Here is a 19,763-nt window from a genome sequence, read left to right as displayed (position 1 = left end):
ACTGGTGCCGCCGCGCTGGCCGCGCTGGCTGTGCTGGCCGTACTGGCTGTGCTGGCTGTGCTGGCTGTGCTGGCCGTGCTGGCTGTGCCGGCCGTCTGCAGCCGCCGCCCAAGCATGAATGCGCTGTGGCCGGCCTGCCGCTGCTGCAACTTTCCGCCTGTGGATAGCAGCGCCAGGTGCTGGCAAATTCCCTGCTGGACTCTGCGCATTGTGTGAGAGTACAGTATAAGAAAAAATGAATTTGTATAAAACTTGCCGCGCCAAAAAATAAAAAAATAAAAGATAAAAAATAAAAAATACAGCTGAAGAAGAAAGAAAAATGAAAGCTGATCAAGATAAAAATCGAGAGGTCATTCTGGACAAAACTCTATTTTCACTCAAAAAAAGGTGCATGCCGATCGGGGGCTCAGAGCTTTGGCTCCCCCAGTCCAACAGGCTCTACGGCGGACGTAAACTCCAGGACGCTGTAATCCGGGCCCGAATTCTCGCCGCGGATCACACCCTCCTGTGCTGTCGACGCCACCATGACGCCGTCGCGGCTGTAGATGCGGCCGATCGCCAGCCCGCGGCCCAACGCCGTGCGCGGGCTCTCCATCACATACAACAGCCAATCGTCGGCGCGGAACGGCGCATGGAACCAGATCGTGTGATCCAAGCTAACAATCATCGACCTTGTGTACGCCGACCCCGGACGGCTCATCTCAAAGGGCTTCAGGGACGTGCTGAGCAGTGCAAAGTCCGACGCATACGCCAGCATGCTCTGGTGATGGCTGAGCCCGAGCGCGCTCATGTCGCCCCGGGCCCGCAGCCAAATGGCATTGACCGGGATTCCACGCTTCGAGCGCATCGGTACGGGCCGCGTCTCCACTGGCAGTGCGTTGATCTCGGCCACCATCGAGTCCCTGCCTAGCCTATTGCTGCGCGCAAGGATCTCTTCGCGGCTGGCCAGGGACTCGGGCGCCGGCACCCGTGGCATTGCGTACTGATGCTGCAGCGCCGACGGCTCTGGCACCTGGAAGCTGGCCATTGCCATGAATATCACCCGCCCGCCCTGCTTTGCTGTCACCAGTCGCGAGCAGTAGGACCTGCCCTGCCGCATGCGCCGAACCTCGTAGGCAATCATCTCGGTGTTGCTGCCGGCCGCCAGGAAGTAGCAATGGAATGAGTTGCATTGGTAGGGACTGTCCACGCTTTTGCCTGCTGCCGACAGCGCTTGTCCGATTACTTGGCCGCCAAAGACCCCGCGGTTGCCCTCGGGCTGCCACAGGTCCACTGACTTGAACGTGTCGGGCCCAATCTCCTCAAGCTCCAGCGTGCGCCCATTGAATGCACTTGTGTTGGCGTCGTCATCGCTGTTGTCATCGTTGCGCTGCGCATTGTCGATGTTTCCGTCGGCCATTTCTTTTTGCCCAGTCTAGTCTAGTCTAGTCTTGTTTGGTGCTTTGGTCGGTGGCTGTGGTAATTTTAGTATTAGTGTTAGCGGAGGGGAGGAGGAAGGGGGGAGAGGAGAGGAGAGGAGATGATATAGAAATGAACAGGTATATAGCTTTTTCGTGGCGAGAAAAGAGAATAAAGGCTGAAGGCGTAAACAGCAAAAAAAGAACTGTTGTCATTTAATTTTGCACAAAGAAGCATGCAAGCGACTCCTGCTTGCTTTAACCGCCACATGCCTCGGACTTTATATTTGCATGTGAGGCACTTTGCTCAAGCCCGTATTTCCGGCCGAGCGCACAACATGTTCACGTGCTTCTGAGTTCCCCACTGCCTAGTAAAAAAACAAAACCCCAAATAAATTAGGATCTTCTGAAACGCTGATTTGATTTCTTAAAAAGCGAAAAATGAAGGGGAGAGGGAGTGAGGGGGGGGGGTAAAAAATATTATGCGTGAAGAAAAATTGAATTGCTTATTCAATTTTGTTTGACCGCAAGGAGTCCTTTTTTTGCGGTTGGTTCAGGTGAAGCGCACTTTATTTTTTTCATCATTTTTTATTATAGCTCGCTCGCTTTTTCTCGACGAAAAGAAAAAAAAGGTATGTCCGTCAAATAAAAAAACAGCGTCTAACTCGTCTGAAGGAGAGCATCAAATAAAATTAGAACCAACCAACACTGGGCCATGTTCTCTTGCTTTATAAACTTTCTTTTAAAGTGCTTTTGTTTGTTTATTTTTTTGCAAAATCCACCTCCATGCATTCCGCTAATTTCATGCTCAATTTTCGCACACGAAAACGTTTAATAATGAATTTATCTTTAGTTCCAGCAATCTGATTACATTCAATGGTTTCGGGGCCATCCGACTCGAACTCTCACACACAGACCGCAGACAATACCGCAGCAACAGCAACAAACCCGCCGAGTCAGAACAAAAACCTAAAGTCTATTCCAGCAGCATTGACCTTGCCAATTGCATCCTCTGACAAAGCCTCGCAAGCAGGAATGCCGACTCCGCCGCCATCGGCCAGGATACCGGTGCCCGCAACTGGAGGAGCGACCGGATCCTCATCTGTGCGACCACGACCCTCCGCGCCGCAAACTGCCGCCCCGGGTAATAGCCAGCTTTTGCGCAAAATCAACGTTGCCGGAGTCACTGTCGAGGTAGTGCGGCAGGATAGCACGATTATATATAGACTGCCGGGCAACATGCCCGTGTCTTCGCTGACGCCAGAGCAGCGCACCAAAGTTATGGATGAGATCCAGCGCATGAGAAACACGACAGTGTCCAGTGTGACGCGTACACCCATGCAGCCAGTGCAGCCGGGTGTGCGGCCACAGTCTGCTTTGGCAAATACCTTGGGCTCGGGATCGATACCGCCGCCGCGACTAGCTTCTATTGCGCTGCCTCCTCGCCCAAAGTTGCAGCTGCAGCAGCCTCGGGCGAACACGCCGCAGACGTCGGCGGCAATGAGGCCTGTGGGTGGGACTGCCCAGGCACGCGCGCCGTTGATCCCTGGGACCAAGTCTATTGCTGCGGTATCCTCGGATGCGTTGCGGCTCGGACGGCCGCACCCGGTGCTCCCTAATATTGCGCCGCGCTCCGTGTCTGGCTCCAGCCTTCCGCCACCATTCCCATCGACTCCCCTGTCGGCACCACTAACGCGACCACCACAGCATCAACAGCAGCAGCAGCAGCAGTCTAGAATAGCAGGCACTGCGCAGCCCTTTCGGCGACCAACTTTGACTGCTTCACCGTCGCCGGCAGCGGTTACGCCGCAGAGATCAGCGCTGGAGAAAATGTACCAGTCGGCATACCTCAAGCTCCTTAGTGGACCACAGGAGATCCTGCGGAAACTGAGCCCACCCATTGAGCTCAACAAGATAGTCAACAAGGGCATGGATGAAGTCATTTCCCCGGCCATGCTACTCCAAATCCTCAAGGCCCTCACGAAATCACAAGCGTCGCAGCTAGCCGGAATGTACGAACAGGATCTCAAACTAGGCAAAGGCTCATTGGATATCAACACTGGTGGCGGCGGCAGCAGCAGCGTGCAGTCATCCTCGCCGATGGGCTCGCTACCATCATCGCGCGAGGCATCGCCCAATGCTGAAGGCGGCTCTGCTTACGAGCTCGACGGCGCCCATGATACGCCTAACTCAGGTACTGCTACACCGACTCTCAAGCGCAAATACAATAAGACTGGGAAATACTCGACGAAAAAACGCTCGTCATTGATGCTTGAGGACTCGGAACCGCCGTCGCCCATGCCTGCGTCTCCGCAGCATATGAAATTGCCCCGGTTGCCACAAAATCTGCAACATTCACAACCCTCACAACAGCAACCGCGTAGGCCCCAGGTGCAGCCTCCGGTGGCAACGGCGGTCTTCTCGCATCCGGATCTCAATAGGAAGCTTCCCAAGCCGATAGCTGAACGGCGCAAGTGCCCAGCGCAGTTCAAGCACGAGGCTGATATCAGTAAGCGATTTCGTGACGCTTTAGCGATGGACCACCAGATGGTGGACAGCCCCGATTGGCGCACGCCATTTTCCGGGACACGGGATGTAATCCAGCGACTGCTGCCCTTCCATGTGTTCCAGTACCCAGACTCAGTCGCTGAGGCAGGGATTGCCCAGGAGGAGTGCAGGATTAGTAAATCAGTGGTTGGCTTGGGCGAAAAATTGCAGAGCCTCGCTGAAAGGTACAATGCGTTATTGGCGAGTGAGGGGTCGGAGACATACTACTCGATGGATTGTATTCAGTTGGATATGCGGAGAATGGAGGATACTCGGGAACAGATTGGCTTGCTGCGGGAAGCGCAGTTGCAGAGAGACATTTCTTCACTCGGTCCTGCTGTGCCAAAGCCAACCACAAACACAAGTATTACCGGAGGCAGTGGCGGGGGTGGAATTGGAGGAGACTCCGCTTCAAAGTAACATTTGCGGACGCTGCAATAAAAATAATTTTTCATTCATTTTTTTTCTGCGACAGTATTAATTTTATTGCTTATTGCTTATTCCAAACAAAAAATGTGTTCAATGATTTGCGAATAATGATGTGTTTGTTTCAAATGCGGATGTTTAAAAAACGAGTGATGTTTTAAATAATAAAAATAAAACAGTAACCCGAGTAACTGAGAATGCAGGGGAGGGGAAATGAAGCGGAGATATTTGGGAGAGGGAGCAGATCTGTTAGAGATTCTACATCTTACAAATAGCCGGAATAATATTTGCAAAAATAGCTACATGGCATTCGGCCACATATGAATCAGGGCCCTCCCTCATTTCTCCTTTCCCCTTTTTTTGTTGTATCACACACTTGTCTCAGAAGCTCTGGGCAGTGATGAATTAAGCATACCGGCAATTAATATAGCACCAATGTTTCTGACTTTATAGCTAAACATGCGCAGTATACGTTGTCTTGGTTTCTCACAAATAGGATTCTTTGTTTAAAAAATGTTTGTTGTTTTAGAGCTCCAAACACATTACACCTGCACTCCCCTTCACGCTCACCAGGAAAAAAATAACAGTGAAAGTAAATACGCGTTAAAAAAAAGTCAAAATCTAGAAGCCTTAAGTATACGAGGGTTTATCAAGCAGCCCATTTGGACACCATTCAAATATCCTCTTTTTTACATCTGGCTTTCTCAACTTTAAATAGTTATTTTATTTTCACAAAACCAACAGCACTTTTATATATTATTGCAATAATACAGCTAGGGGATGAAACAGAATCTCAGTATCCTCGGCCTGCTGCCGCTGTTTTTGTGGCAGGCAGCACATGCGCAACAGTACAAATGCGACGATGCTGATGGCGTCAGTCGTGGGTACACGGTGAATGGCAATGAGAAACATCTCTGCAACGTCGGCACTTCCTGCTACCAGCTCGGCCAGGGCATCTACTGCGGTGCCGGATCGGGCGACAACATCCCAGCGCCAGACAACCTCAACACCACTGCGATTTCGCTGGAAAAAACCACACTGTCGACAGCACCTGTTGATCTGTGCGCCAAGGGTAGCTCGTCAGCGGTATGCAAGGCACCGGACGGCAAGGGCTCAGAGTTCTTCAAGTGCACCGACGGTCAGCCGCAGTCTTTCACCTGCGGCGGCTCCTCCGTATGCTACCAGGATGGCAACAGCATTATGTGCGGCACCATCAGCACTACCAACACCTGCACCCCTGGAGCCCTCACCTGCGGTGCCGCGGACGGTACTAGCGCTGAGTTTAGCAGATGCATTAGTGGTGAGCAAGTGTCCTTCATGTGCGGTGCCGGTTTGACTTGCTACCAGGAGGGCCCGTTCCAAGTCAGCTGCGGTCCGTATAAGGGTGGAAACAAAATGATTAGGTTCCCTTCGAACCCTCTTGCACCCTCGACCGCTGCCCCATTGGCGGCTTTGTCGGTCGCTCAGACTAGTGCCCCGGTCGTGCCGGCGCCTAATGCTGCTGTTAATTCCGCGCTAGCTCTCTTCCCTACTGCCGCACATGCTCCTACTGCTGCGCCTGTCCCTGCGCTTGCTCTTGCTCCTACGTATGCCCCTGCATATGCCCCTGTGCTGGCTCCTGCTGCGGGTGCTATTCCTGCTGCTGCTCCTGTTGCTGCTGTCGCTGCTGCATTCGCCCCTGTCCGTGCTGCCCCCAATGCTAATGCGTTTGGGTTTGCTCCTGCGCCTGCTCCCGCCCCCGCCTCTGCTCTTGCGCCTGCTTTTGCTCCTGCTTTTGCACCCACGCCAGCTTTTGTGCAGGCACCTGCTCCCGGGTTTGCCGGGCTTGCTAGCGCCTCGGCATCTGCCATTGCACCTGCAGCACACTACCCCGATGGCTTTGACAAGTACAACAGTCCAGCCACAGCACAGAGCAATGCTGCACTGCGCCCTCGCGGCCTCAACCTGATGGAGATTGACGTCGACTACAATCCAGCGGAGCACAATCACTACAAGTACGACAACGACGACACCTTTGGCAACACCTTTGACCACTCCGATGTGTTTGGGCACGATTCCGGCAGATTTGCAATGTCCAAGGGATATAACAACGCGCAGCCGGATTTCAGCAGCTCAAGTGCTAGTGCTGATGCTAGTGCTGAGAGTTCATCCAAGTTCAACCCGCGGTACAACCCCTATCCAATGCCGCCCAACTCGCAGGCCAGCGCCTTGCCCGCCGAGCCCCAAGCTGAAAGCAAGCTGAGCACCGTGTACGTGAACATCCCCTATCCCACTGACCGGGCACCTCAGTTTGCCAACTACGCTACACCGGCTGCGTTTGTCAATGCTGGTGCCCAAACGCTATTGGCTCAGGAGAGCTTTTCTGTGCCTAACCAGGTAATGACCGCGCCGTTTGCCGCTATGGCTCCGGAGACTATCCCGTTCCCGCAGCTCCTTTTCTCGCTACAATCGGCTTTGGGACTTAATCAGGCTCCGCCTGCTCCTACGGGCTATGGCGCCAGTCCCCAGCCTGTGTATGGTGGCTCTCCTGCTCCTGTTTACGGTAACTCTCCTGCTCCCGTGTATGGTAACTCTCCTGCTCCTGTTTACAACAACTCCCCTGCTCCTGTTTACAGCAACTCTCCTGCTCCTGTTTACAGCAACTCTCCTGCTCCCGTGTATGGTAACTCTCCTGCTCCTGTTTACAACAACTCCCCTGCTCCTGTTTACAGCAACTCTCCTGCTCCCGTGTATGGTAACTCTCCTGCTCCTGTTTACAACAACTCCCCTGCTCCTGTTTACAGCAACTCTCCTCCTGTTTACTGCAATTATCCTGCTCCTGTTTACAGCAATGCTCCTGCGCCAGTGTACTCCGGCAGCCCTTCACCGCCCCCCGTTGTGTATTCTGCCAATACCCCCACGATAATGTGCGACAGCGACATCCAGAAGACCCACACCGTGTACATCTCGATCGAGACCAACTACAGCGCGGCTGGTTGCTCAGAAGCCTGCTCGGATGATGACGAGGCCCCGCACACTCACAAGCACAAACACAAGCACCACAAGAGCAAGGGCGACAAGAAGGAAAAAAAGCACAAGGACGATGACTGCGAAAAGGAGGAGCTGATCACCCCTTGTGAGCCCACCAGCAACCCTTGCAAGACCACTGCTGCCTGCGAGCCCACCAATGATTGCAGTGAGTCAAAGAGCAAGCATAAGAAGAGCAAGCATAAGAAGAGCAAGAAGACCAGGTCCAAAAAGAGCAAGAAGAGCAAGGACTGCGACGAGGAGGAGTCTGATGATGACTGCGATGAGCCTGACACTTGCATTATTGCGCTTGACGCCGTCGACTGCTTCGGCAGAGCAGTTGTATCCGTCTCTAATGACGACGATAAGGAGAGCGTAACCACTTTGGGCAAGCGCATGTTTGACATGAGCCAGGACTCTGACTCTGACTCTGACTCTGACTCTGACTCTGACGACGAAGGACCCACCCCTGTAATCCACAAGGCTGCAGCCACCTTCCGTGCTAGCCCCACTAAGGGTGACAACACCTACCATACGGTTATTGTATCCATTGGCTCATCCTGCCTGTCGTCCCAGGCTTGCCCGACACCTACCAGTGAATGCAAGAGCTCATCCGCCAAGAACACCCGCACTGTCTATGAGTCTATTGAGACCGGATGTGCTAGCAGCTCTGTGTGCCCTAAACCCACTAGCGACTGCAAGAGCTCAGCTGCGCCTACCCATGTTGTTATTGCTGCTGTTGAAACCGGATGTGCCAGCAACTCTGCCTGCCCGCCGCCTACCAGAAAATGCAAGAGCCCAGCTGCTAAAAACACCCACACTGTCTATGAGTCTATCGAAACTGGATGTGCCACCAGTTCTGCTTGCCCGCCACCCGCTGACGACTGCAAGTGCGAGTCAGCCAAAAACACCCACACTGTCTACGAGTCCATTGAAACTGGGTGTGCCACCAGTTCTGCTTGCCCGCCACCCGCTGACGACTGCAAGTGCGAGTCAGCCAAAAACACCCACACTGTCTACGAGTCCATTGAAACTGGGTGTGCCACCAGTTCTGCTTGCCCGCCACCCGCTGACGACTGCAAGTGCGAGTCAGCCAAAAACACCCACACTGTCTACGAGTCCATTGAAACCGGGTGTGCCACTAGCTCTGCTTGCCCCCAGCCCGCCGACGACTGCAAGAGCCCAGCTGCTAAGAACACCCACACTGTCTATGAGTCCATCGAAACTGGATGTGTTAGCAGCTCTGCGTGCCCAAAGCTTACAAGCGAGTGCAAAAGCTTGGCTGCCAGGAACACTCACACTGTTTACGAGTCTATCGAGACTGGGTGTGCCAGCAAGTCACCCAAGCGTACGCATACCGAATATGTGTACATAGGTACTGACTGCAACAAGAGTCACATTGTGATCGAGACCATCGAAACCGGGTGCGCTGCTAACAAGCATAAGCACAAGCCGGCGAAGAAGACGCACTCTGAGTATGCTGTGATCGACAGCTCGACACGGTGCAAGTCTCCGACCCACACTGTCATCAACGCAGTTGAGACCGGTTGCGCCAGCAGCTCCTGCGAGAGCAGCCAGCCGCCTAGCTCGTCTTGCGAGTCGCCGATCTACCGCAATGCCGAAGAGAGCGATGAGGACGACGAGGCTCCAGAGGCTGCTAATAAAGATAATGAGTAAAATGACCCAACCGACATTTGAGGCCATGCGCGGTACTTGATACTAATTTTTGCATTATTATTTCCAATGTTCTTTTTTCATCACATTTTTTCATTTCATACTATATTTTTAACCGTCACGCCCTGCTCTTTTGGCAAAAAAATTAAATACGAGAGAATATTAAAATAAAGTTCCCAAGAGATATTCTAATGTTATTTTATCGCCGATTAACTCGAGTTTGTTGATTTTTTCGCGGCCAAATATTTGGCTACTGCTCTGTTGGACTAATTGATCGTAAAGCGACAAATGAAATAATTCCATGTGCGGGTGTATTTTGAAACATTTATCAAAATGAATCAGCTCGCTGCCATTCGCCGCAGCGATCAACGCACGGGCCACTTTAGCTGTGTTTTGAAATTAAACCAGCACAACGGATGGCAAACTTTTGTTTTATTTTGTCATTTTGTATTTTCTTTCCGCAATATCGTTCTATTTTATTTTTGCATTTGAACTTTTCTTCTTTTGTATTTTTCTTCTTTTATTTTTAAGCAATTCAATCGTCTCTTGTGAATTTATTCTGGCCATCTCTACTTTGTGCAGCCCAAAAAAAACACAGACTATTCACACACTCACATGGCCGAAAGAACGCGGCGCCGTGGAAGAGAGGCATCATCGCCGCCACCCAGCGGATACTCGAGCGACATTGGAATCACTATTGTAAATTTTCGTGACCGCTCACCGTCGCACAGACAGGTGTTCGAGGTTGAAGACCCCGAGAATTACGATACAAACAAAAGCACGCAAGGCGGCAACCTGGTAGACAAGTGGAGGCGCCTCTACGGCAACAAGGACTTTGGAAACATTGTTCTCCTTATAGCCCTTTACTGGCTCCAGGGAGTCCCGCTTGGACTGGCCCACGGCAGCATTCCGTTTTTGCTCAAAGAAAAGCTAAGCTACGCGCAAGTCGGGCTGTTTTCGCTGGCCGGATACCCGTACTCGCTCAAGTTATTTTGGTCCCCCATTGTCGACTCACTGTACGACCGCAAGTTTGGCCGGCGAAAGTCATGGATCGTGCCTATCCAGCTTGTGCTTGCTGTGATGTTCTGGTGGATGGGCTCTCACATAGACGGACTCATGAGCAACCCTGCAGACAACATATATGAGATCATGTACCTGTTCTTAATCATTGTATTTTTGAGCGCGACCCAAGATATTGCCGTCGACGGGTGGGCGCTGAACCTCCTGTCTAAGGAGAACTTGTCTTACGCATCAACATGTCAGACAGTTGGAATCAACTGCGGCTTCTTTCTCTCGTTCACCGTGTTTCTCGCGCTAAACTCTTCCGAGTTTAGCAACAAATACATCTACTCTTCGCCGCGCGAAGACGGATTTTTGCAGCTTGGATCCTACATGGCGTTGTGGTCGGTCATTTACGTCCTAGTTACATTGTATCTGGTGCTATTCAAGGTTGAGCGCTCTTCGGCTGAAAATGACGGAGACCAGGAGGAAGAGTACGGTCTTGTCGAGACGTACAGGACCATCTGGCGCATCTGCAAATTGCCGCACATGAAGCTGTTTATCGCCGTTCTGTTTTTTGCCAAGATCGGCTTCATTCCCAATGACGCCATAACAAAGCTTAAGCTCATCGAGCACGGCTTGCACAAGGAAGACATGGCGCTGGCGGTCCTTATTGATTTCCCAGTCCAGATTTTCTTTGGGTACTACGCTGCACGCTGGAGCCAGGGCGACAGCAAGATGAAGCCATGGAGGGTGGCATTTATCTTGCGGCTGCTCTGCAGCGTACTCAGCATGGCCACCGTGCACTACTTCCCACAGACCGGCTTGACCAACTGGTACTTTTGCATTGTCATCATAACCAAGGTGGCGGGATCGATGGCCGGTACTGTGCAGTTTGTCGGCCTGTCAGCATTTATCACCCAGATCGCTGACCCGGTCATTGGTGGTACCTACATGACCCTGCTAAACACGCTGAGCAACTTTGGCGGAACCTGGCCGGTCTTCTTCATTATGCGCTCTGTCGACTACTTTACACGTGCCACGTGCATTCCCCCGGAGGGCTCGATCAACGAGCTGTACTCGTGCGCTGCGCAGGAGGACCGCAACCGATGCACCAAGGAGGGCAGTGTGTGCGATGTGAAGTGGGACGGTTACTACGTCATGTCTACTGTGTGCGTGTTGTTTGCCTTAGTCGTGTACTACAGCTTCATTCGCCCAACGGTGATGAAGCTAGAGCGCATACCAGCACATGTCTGGCGCGTTTCCAAGGACGCGCGCAATTGACTGCGCGATACGATGATGTATATTGTTTGTTTAAAAGTGCTTATAGACAATTGGTTTTGATATTAGAAATTTTATAAATTTTATACACGTGTGCTTGGCACAACTATTCTACCTTTGCAGCTTTGGGTATTATAAAGATATTAATTTTAGGCTGCCGGCCGAATTGGTCAGTAGCTGGGTGCGTTTATCACAAACAAGTGGTCCTCCTCGTTTTTGATCCACTCCAGCACAGTATTGACCAGGCGAATCATGACTTTCACGTCCATCAACGGCTCGACCGCCGCATACAACTCGAACGCGCTCGACTGCCAGGCTAGGACTGTGTCCTCTGCACTGCGGTGGTATATAATTCGCAGTGGATTCGGCCCGCCCTTGGTCATGTACAGCCGCATCCTCTTGTACGTGCTGATGATCCGTCGTTGCTGGTCGCTATCAACAGACTGTTCGAAGCGCGTGCCAAAATGCTGGACCAACGTTTTATGTCTGTAATATAACTGTAGCAGCCCGCTCACGCCCAGCTCGCGTGGCCTCAAAGCTCGTTGGGTTGCGGCATCGTCCAGCCTATTGAGAGAGTCATCGGTCGACAGATCCTCAGCAATGTTCTGGCAGTATTTAGATATGGTTGAGAAGCTGTTGCGATCGGCAGAAACAAGCATAATTGCGACGTTCGGCGTGATGTAGTTTAGATACACGTGCAAAAACCCTTTGTCATTAAACTTTGGGAAGCACACGGGCGTCCAATGCTCGCCAGTGGCAAAGTTCTTAGAGGATGACATATTGAACAGAAGATGGAGGTCCGACGGATGCAGGCTGTGTTTGCGCGGCCGCATGAGTGTCACCAGCTTCATATCTGCAACCATCATCGCATACAAGAGGCCTTTTGGCCGCGATGCCAGTAGGGCTTTTCCGATGCGATCGCGCAGCCGGTAGCGTATCCACAGCGTGTCCAGCGACCCAAGCAAAAAAGTAAAGTCGGTATCCATGCGGTCGACAAGCTGGTCAATAATGGTCTCTGTGCCGCCCAGCAGCTGCCGAAGATCAAAATTGCTGCGCTGCTCGAATATCTTTGTCAGCTGCGCCGATGTCAATATGCTCACTATCTGACTGTGCAGAATCTGCAGTTCATTGCGCAGCAGGTCTTCTGGATCTCCCCTGTCTGAGACAGCCAACAGATACAGCGGCCCGTTTGTGTAAAATACCAGTGTGTGGCTGCCGACAGTCATTGACCGCACTGGGTCGCTCATATCGGCAAATGTTGATATAATCGCTTGGATGGCGCTCATCAGCGTCGATAGGTGCGACTCGTCACCATATCGGCTGTATATGGGCTTTCCAGCACTACTCAAGACTAGAAAGTGTCTGCTGCGCTTGCGCCACTCGGGCGAATGAAAATCTTCAGGTCGCTCCTCAGCCTCGAGCTCGCTGCCATGATCATATCCTAGTGTCGTCTGTGTGCGGTCGTACTTTGTGCCATGTCTTTCCATGAGCAATTAACTATAGTTGTAAGGTTTGGAAAATTTAGTAGCAAGAATTGACGAATTGGAACGGTAATAAAAGAGAGCGAAACAAATGGAAAGGAGCATAAATTTGAAATACATAAAGGGCAATGACGGTCATCCGAGCCGCAGTTTGTGACCACACCACAAAGATTGCACATCCGAGTCGAGCCGTTGTTATCGCTGAGACATTTTTGTGAGATGGATCTTCTGTGGGGCGCGAGATACGCTTAATATTTTTTGCGCAATTACAATTCGAATTCAAATTCTTTTTTCCCTTCTTTTTTGATTTCTTCAATTTCATTTTATTTTTCTGTTTGTGTAAGTTATTCGAATCAGAGCGAGTCTTTTGTCATTGGCACCAGCACATGTTTGCCACACTTTCGTTTTGGAATGAGAAAAGCCCTCCTATTGCAAACCTAAAAATTGACGGTCTCTATAAATGTGGGAACCCCAAATGCGAAGAAGCACAATCTGTTTGGCAGAGTGAACCAATTTCTAATTTGTGCAAGAAAAAATATACAACTTGAACCCTTTCTTGCTACACGTGTATACATATAGATAACAATCGACATCCACTAGCCTAACTATCAATCATGCCGTCCGCTACTCCCCTGAAGCCTATCGTTGGTATGTTCAAGAGACGTGTCGCCCGTGATCTCGTCATCGGCCTTGGAAGCGGATACGTTGTTGCTGAGGTCTACTGGCACTACTTTGAGAAGCGCCTGCAGCGCACCGAGACCTACTACGCCAAGCACGGCCGCGCTTCGGAGAAATAAGCACTCTGGTAACTCAAGTGTAGCCAATGAATGGGAGGTTTTCAGCGCATTGTTCTGCGCGAACATTACTTGACTTTTTTCTTCCATATTGTGTAATGTATTGCAGCGTGCTGTTGTTGGCTGCATAGATAAATTATTTGTTTCGAGATATTGTAATATGTGCTGCGGAATTGCCCAGTTATTTTGGAGGCAGCGTCCGCTTGTATCGCATGGTTCAACTCAATGCGATGCGCCGATATGAATGTAGCAATGGATGTGTGATAAGTTACATGTTTGGTTTATATTGATTTAAAGTAAAAAAAAATATATATATATAACATGATGGCCAAGCGTTGCGGTATAAAAGTGAATAAAGGAAAGTCGTTAAGAAGAGCACTGATAGCAATATCGTATAGAAAAAGAAAAAGAAAATATAAAGTGATGTTGGGGACTCATTAAATGCAGTGAACGATACCAAGCGAGAAAGTGGCGTTCCAAATGAAATACAGGTGTCAGTGGTGGATGCAGGCGTAGCGTGCTGCGCTATGCCCAGAGCTCAAGCCAGTCTTCGTGACCCTCAAAGACCAGGTGCAAATTTTTGTCGGCCAGGTGTATTGAGTAGTATCCGCAAACCTTGCAAATGTAGTAGTAATTCAGGCTGCATACCAGTGTAGGAAATCCGGCCTTGTGGGCTGCTGGGAGCTGACAGCAGGTATTTGTGGTGCTGGCGAGATGGTTTGTAGTGTGATTGGCTATCATTGTGCGAAAGAATAAAGAATGCGGTCCTGCTGTTGAATATGAGGTATTCGGGATGTTTTTGACAACTGCTGAGCGTAAGAGTAAGGTGTAGAAAAGAATGAAACGAGTAGTAACTTGGAGAAGAAAATAAGAGGAATGTCGTGCAATATTTATAATGTCTTGGGCAGCGGAGTCTGTGGCTTGGTGCAGCTTGGTGTAGTTTGGACAATGTGTTGTTTTCTGGAAAACGATAGATCCCGTGTGAGCGGTATCTTTGACCTTGCAACAGGTTGCGAAAATTAGCGATGGCGGTGGTTATATTTCGCTATAGCTCTGACAGGTTAAAGGGTGGGTAGTCAAGAAAAATGTTGGGTAGATACAAGCGTAGAAGAAATGACGAGTGTGGATGGTTAAAGCGTTAAATATTTGCATGTAAAATTGGCCGGCGGAAATTATAATTTTCCAGAGATTGGATTGCTCGCTTTTAAGTTGGGCGGGAAAATGAACGGATTTCTTGGCAAAATGTTGAGAGTTGGATGGCGAGAGCCTTTAAAACCCAATTTCAAAAGATAATGCTTATGTACATATCGCGCCTTAGCATGTTGCCCCTGCACTAGCACATCGCTGGAAACATCAGCGGCAATGGCGACTATGTAAACAGCAACTGTGAATATCACAGGCCTCATGCGTGTTGATGCATGCCAATGTTTTATTTTGTTTATTGTAGTAAGCTGGCCGCAGTAGCGTCTGCAAAGGCAAAGAGAATAACATGGCAGACAGTTGATCCTTTGACTTGTGTAAACATCATGTATGCAGTCATGCTCATTTTAAAGATAGAATGTCGAGTTTGCTTTGCACATAATGTAAGCACTGAACAAGGGTAGGTTTTCTGTTTTAGCATTGGCGATAACGATAACGATGTTTGATAACAATTTCGAGGATAGATGGTAATATGCAACACCTAGCAGAAATAAATTTTTCATGGTTGGTTTTATTTCTGCTAAGTGGCAATGGCGGTGTGTCGATGTCATTTGTGCCTGGAAGATATAATACATAATGCGCCATTTGAAGGCTAAATTATTGACAACGGTGCCAATGTAAAGGATTGAGTATTTCAGCAAAGCCATTTTACCTTTCCCAGATATAGCATGCGACTGCCAGACTACTGTGTGTGCCAAGCTAGCTGTACTCCAGCGAGCATATGTGTCACTAATATCCTCATTCACATCAAGAAATCAGCGTCTAAGCGTGGCTGTTATTTCCTTGAGGAGCAAATGTTTCGAATGCACGAAAATGCTGTGGTGTATGTATTATCGCACATGTTTATCAATTGCAATAATGCAATTTTATTGTAGTAGTATTCACGAAACAGATTCCTTAGCAATTCACGGAATTGGCATAATCGCACCATGTGCCCGGACTACTCTTGTATTTGTTTTTAAATTAGACTAGCTGGAAGTTTAAACGCTCAGTGCTTTTAAAATACAGCAAAAAAATTGGATACGCCTTTGTCCTTTCTACATACTTGCGGCCACTAATTCGCGTGTTCACGAATAGGTCGCAATTGGATCGCTAGCTCCACAAATCTTGCTTTAAAAAGCCATAATTCTTTCTTTATCTAAAATTCTGCCGACCCAAGGCCGACGGGCACCATCACCCGTATGCACCTCACGTTCTTTGTGTACAGAAAAAAAGGACTCGCTCTATTTATATACATTTCTTTCTGCGCTTTAATTGCTTACTGTCAACACACCTTTTTTAAGGAGGAAGGTAGCAATTAACAACAAATAGTCGATCGCTTCAGACTAAAAATAACAACTCAATTGATATACAAAAATAACAAAGGGTTCTTTACAAATGGCTGACATCGATAACGAGCGCAATTGCGAGGAGAAGGTGGCATCAAAGGAGGCACAGCTGCTCGCCGCATGCTATGAGGGAAATAGCCAGCGCGCAAAGGAGCTCGTAGACCAGGGAGCAGATATTTTTGTCACAGACGAGACAGGCCGCACGGCACTGCACTTTGCCGCTGCGAGTGGCGATGTGGACACGGTGAGGTGCGCTAGTGAATAATCCGCGTTTGCAAATTGCAATATGCACAAAATGCGCACAGCTGCTGGCTAAAATATAAATGACAAACAAATCGCTTGCTAATTTCCCTTCTTCCGCATTTTGCTTATTATAATCGCAATTGATTATTTATAGGTTTGTGCTAAAGTCTGGCATTCCATGGAACTCGCTTGATGTGGGCAACTACACTGCCGGCGACTACGCGGAGAGCAGCGGGCACGATGCAGCGTACAACGAGCTTGTTCAGGCAGGAATTCGCGCCGAGATGATTCTGCGTCTGTTCAACAAGGGCCAAGTTGATGGCAAGGCTGCCAATGAGGACTACCTGACGCAGCCCGTCGTGTACAGCGGAGACAGGCTGGTTGACGCCGAGAAGAACGGCGTCATGATGAGTTGGGAGGCGCCGCTGATGGAGCTGCACGCCAAGACGATCTGCGCGAACTCGGGCGGTGTTGTTCTCAACGTCGGTTTTGGAATGGGCATCATTGACACTGCGTTGCAGCAGCTGAGCCCTGGAAAGCACGTCATTATTGAGGCACACCCGGACGTCTACCAGCACATGAAGGACGAGGGCTGGGACAAGAAGCCCAACGTGTATATTCTTTTTGGCCGGTGGCAGGACAAGCTCGATGAGGTTCGCGCCTTGGGACCGTACGACGGCATCTTCTTTGATACCTTTGGCGAGTTCTACAAGGACCTTGACGACTTCCACAAGGCCATATTCGCGGGCAACAACGATGATGGGGAGAAGCAACCGATCCTCAGCCAGCCCGACGGCATATACAGCTTTTTTAACGGAATGGGCGGCGACCACAAGCTGTTCCACGACGTCTACTGCCACGTTGCACGCGCCGACCTGCTGAAGCTGGGCATGGACACGCAGTACTCGCAGGTGGCCAGCGACATTGCCATGGACGAGGGGACCTGGAAGGGTATCAAGCGCCCGTACTGGATGATCAAGAGCTATAACCTTCCGACGTGCAAGTGGGTGCAAAAGGAGTAAACATGGACAGCTAATTTTTTTGCACAAGGAAATGCGCAGCCATTTTAATTTTAATTTTTTTCACTTTTTTGTCAACAAAAATACATCAAATTAGCAAATTTGATCAATCGCGGCATTGTGCTTGCTCATGTCTGATATTTAAGACCAACTAGTGTGAACCTTTGTTCTCATGCGACTGCGCTTTTGTCATTTTCCTTCTTTTTTGCATTCGCGTTTTCTTTTTTGTATTCATTTGCATTTCTCAGATAAATCGACAAATTCACATTACATTTTTAAGGCGGCCATGTCATGCGTTATCTGCTGCGAAAGCCTTTTCGAACATATCAACAAGCTCGACACATCCGGCGGCGACAAGGGTAGCAAAGGCGTGCCGACCGACTGGCAAGAGCAGCCCTCGGTGCTGAGCTGCGGGCACGTTTTCCACCAGGGATGCGTAAGCGCCTGGCTTGCACAGTCCAACCGCAGTACATGCCCCACATGCCGGACAAAACATTCGGGCAATCCCATTACTCTGTTTTTTGAAGTCGATGCGCCCGGCGAAATTGACGCCAACGGCGAACCAGAAGTCTCTATTGCGCAGGTGCAGCACAGGAACAAAGTGATAAGGACGCTCTGCGCTAACGTGGAATCGGCGCAGTCGGAGACCAAAAAGATCAAGGCACAGCTGGAGGCCGCGGAAGCCAAGTACTTGGAGGAGTGCCGGATGCGCGGCATGGAAGCTTCAAGCGGACGGTTGATAAAGGACAAGGCAGCCTCGTACAAAAAGATTGCATCGGACTTTAAAACGTACAATATGCGGCTCGAAAAGACAGTTGCCGAACAGGCACGGCAGATCGAGGTGCTGCAGAATGAGCTTGCGACAACAAGGGCTGAGTTGCAGGACCAGAAACGCGTTGTGCTCAGTATGGGTGACGTGCGCTCGACCAACGAGCAGCTTGTGCGGACGCTGAAAAGGGAGAAGTCCAGGAACGAGACGCTCGTGAGTATAAATGGGCAGCTAGCCAGCAAGGTTGCAGACCTTGAACTACAAATATCTAAAAACAGCGCAGGTGTCGGAAGGTCTGCGAGTGGCCAATCGACCCAACAGGATCACAGCATGCGGGCAGATGCGCCTGCCGATGAGAATGCCTCTTATCATGTGGTCGCCGACACGGACACCGATTTGGAAGAGGACGCGGCGGCTGTCGGCAGCTCCGTTGCAGCGGCGTGGAATCGGACCAGAGTCGCGAAGCCCCCGGCCAGGCTGACATCCACATTTGAGATGCCGCTGGCGGCATTTGGAACGACAAAGGAACCTGCCGGAAACCCGTTTGCTGCATTGCCGTCGAATGGAGTGAAGCCGAAGCAAGGCGAATTTACCTTTTCATTCCCGGTTGACAGCATCAACCTGAACGGAATTGGCGGTGAGAATGCTATTAACAACGGCCCAGGGCAGCCCATTGGAAAATCGCACACCACAGCCATATTTCAGTTGGCGCGGCCCTCCCGCTCGCTCGCTTATCCGTTGGCAACATCCATGTCAGACGGGCTGGGCGGCTCCAGGCGCAGGGCTGGCATGGACAATGGCAAGCGGTCGACAACGTCCGTGCAAGCTAGGATTAACTGGGGGCCCAAGAAGCAATGATGCTGTTGCAAAAAGGCTATAAGCCACATGATAACTTTGTGAATAGATGAGTCGCTCGCCAAATTCGGTGGCTGCCCTGGATTTGCACAATGCAGGTTTTTCCAAAGCCGCCTTTAATTTGTGATAATAGGGTTTTCCGTGGGAGCGAGTCTTCTGTGTTGGACACAAACAAACAAGCACGTCGTGTTTTTGGATGTGGCGCTGTTATTATCGAAAACAAACAAAACAAACAAAGCATGAATTAGCGGGCATTGTTTTTGGTATAAAATAGGGTGTAAATAATTTATTTGAGTTTTCTAAATGTATCGTCAGATATATTGTTTTTTTGGCACCAGCGAGCACCGCTCAATTTTTCAGAAAAACTCCACATTTATTGTTTCTACTGTTTTATTCTATTCGTTTGGTGTTTTGCTTGGATTGCAAAATTTACGGCGACACTGTTCCTTCACACTCCACCGCTCGCTCAAATATCCATGGGTTGTTATCACGAGATAAGGAACATGGCGGTTGGTGCCAGCTGATTTCAGCTGATTTTGGTTGGGCATATAAACATTTGTCCGCAAATATCCACGGCCACAGCCTGTACTTACATACGGATTCTTGTTGGGATAGTGGGATGAGGCATTAATTTTTTTGGGATTCCACAACGATAAAGGATATCACTGTTTGTCTTTTTGGCGGGGGGTGCAAGGCAAGGCAAGGCAATGTGCGCATGCGCCAGTTGTAGTATCAATGCTGGTC

At 50.0% G+C, this 19,763-nt stretch overlaps 6 protein-coding genes across 6 annotated transcripts; 4 read left to right on the top strand and 2 right to left on the bottom strand.

The window, feature by feature from the left end:
* Positions 1 to 307: 307 nt before the first annotated feature.
* BX661DRAFT_11306 (HotDog domain-containing protein) lies at positions 308 to 1,665 on the bottom strand. Its single transcript, XM_051532416.1, has one exon. The coding sequence runs from the start codon at positions 1,397 to 1,399 to the stop codon at positions 407 to 409; it is 993 nt and encodes a 330-aa protein (XP_051395524.1). The 5' UTR covers positions 1,400 to 1,665; the 3' UTR covers positions 308 to 406.
* Positions 1,666 to 2,044: 379 nt separating this feature from the next.
* On the top strand, positions 2,045 to 4,448 carry BX661DRAFT_176147 (uncharacterized protein). Its single transcript, XM_051534272.1, has one exon. It carries the CDS (start codon positions 2,274 to 2,276, stop codon positions 4,362 to 4,364), a length of 2,091 nt encoding a protein of 696 aa, XP_051395523.1. The 5' UTR covers positions 2,045 to 2,273; the 3' UTR covers positions 4,365 to 4,448.
* Positions 4,449 to 9,494: 5,046 nt separating this feature from the next.
* BX661DRAFT_176142 (acetyl-coenzyme A transporter 1) lies at positions 9,495 to 11,387 on the top strand. Its single transcript, XM_051534271.1, has one exon. The coding sequence runs from the start codon at positions 9,666 to 9,668 to the stop codon at positions 11,331 to 11,333; it is 1,668 nt and encodes a 555-aa protein (XP_051395522.1). The 5' UTR covers positions 9,495 to 9,665; the 3' UTR covers positions 11,334 to 11,387.
* On the bottom strand, positions 11,388 to 12,878 carry BX661DRAFT_176141 (vacuolar fusion protein MON1). The gene has a single exon (XM_051534270.1). It carries the CDS (start codon positions 12,815 to 12,817, stop codon positions 11,501 to 11,503), a length of 1,317 nt encoding a protein of 438 aa, XP_051395521.1. The 5' UTR covers positions 12,818 to 12,878; the 3' UTR covers positions 11,388 to 11,500.
* Positions 12,879 to 16,182: 3,304 nt separating this feature from the next.
* On the top strand, positions 16,183 to 17,398 carry BX661DRAFT_139095 (S-adenosyl-L-methionine-dependent methyltransferase; the record flags this gene model as incomplete). The annotated part of the gene is made up of 2 exons (XM_051532769.1): positions 16,183 to 16,382; positions 16,531 to 17,398. The coding sequence occupies 2 exons, from the start codon at positions 16,183 to 16,185 to the stop codon at positions 17,396 to 17,398; spliced, it is 1,068 nt and encodes a 355-aa protein (XP_051395520.1).
* A 283-nt stretch (positions 17,399 to 17,681) lies between these two features.
* Positions 17,682 to 19,022, top strand: BX661DRAFT_195669 (uncharacterized protein; the record flags this gene model as incomplete). The annotated part of the gene is made up of 1 exon (XM_051537971.1): positions 17,682 to 19,022. The coding sequence occupies one exon, from the start codon at positions 17,682 to 17,684 to the stop codon at positions 19,020 to 19,022; it is 1,341 nt and encodes a 446-aa protein (XP_051395519.1).
* Between the last annotated feature and the right edge of the window lie 741 nt (positions 19,023 to 19,763).

Source organism: Kickxella alabastrina, assembly GCF_025024165.1.
Source record: "Kickxella alabastrina strain RSA 675 chromosome Unknown BX661scaffold_1, whole genome shotgun sequence".
Lineage (NCBI taxonomy): Eukaryota > Fungi > Kickxellomycota > Kickxellomycetes > Kickxellales > Kickxellaceae > Kickxella > Kickxella alabastrina.
Note: the sequence above shows the minus strand (reverse complement) of the source record. Positions and strands in the feature narration are given on the sequence as shown.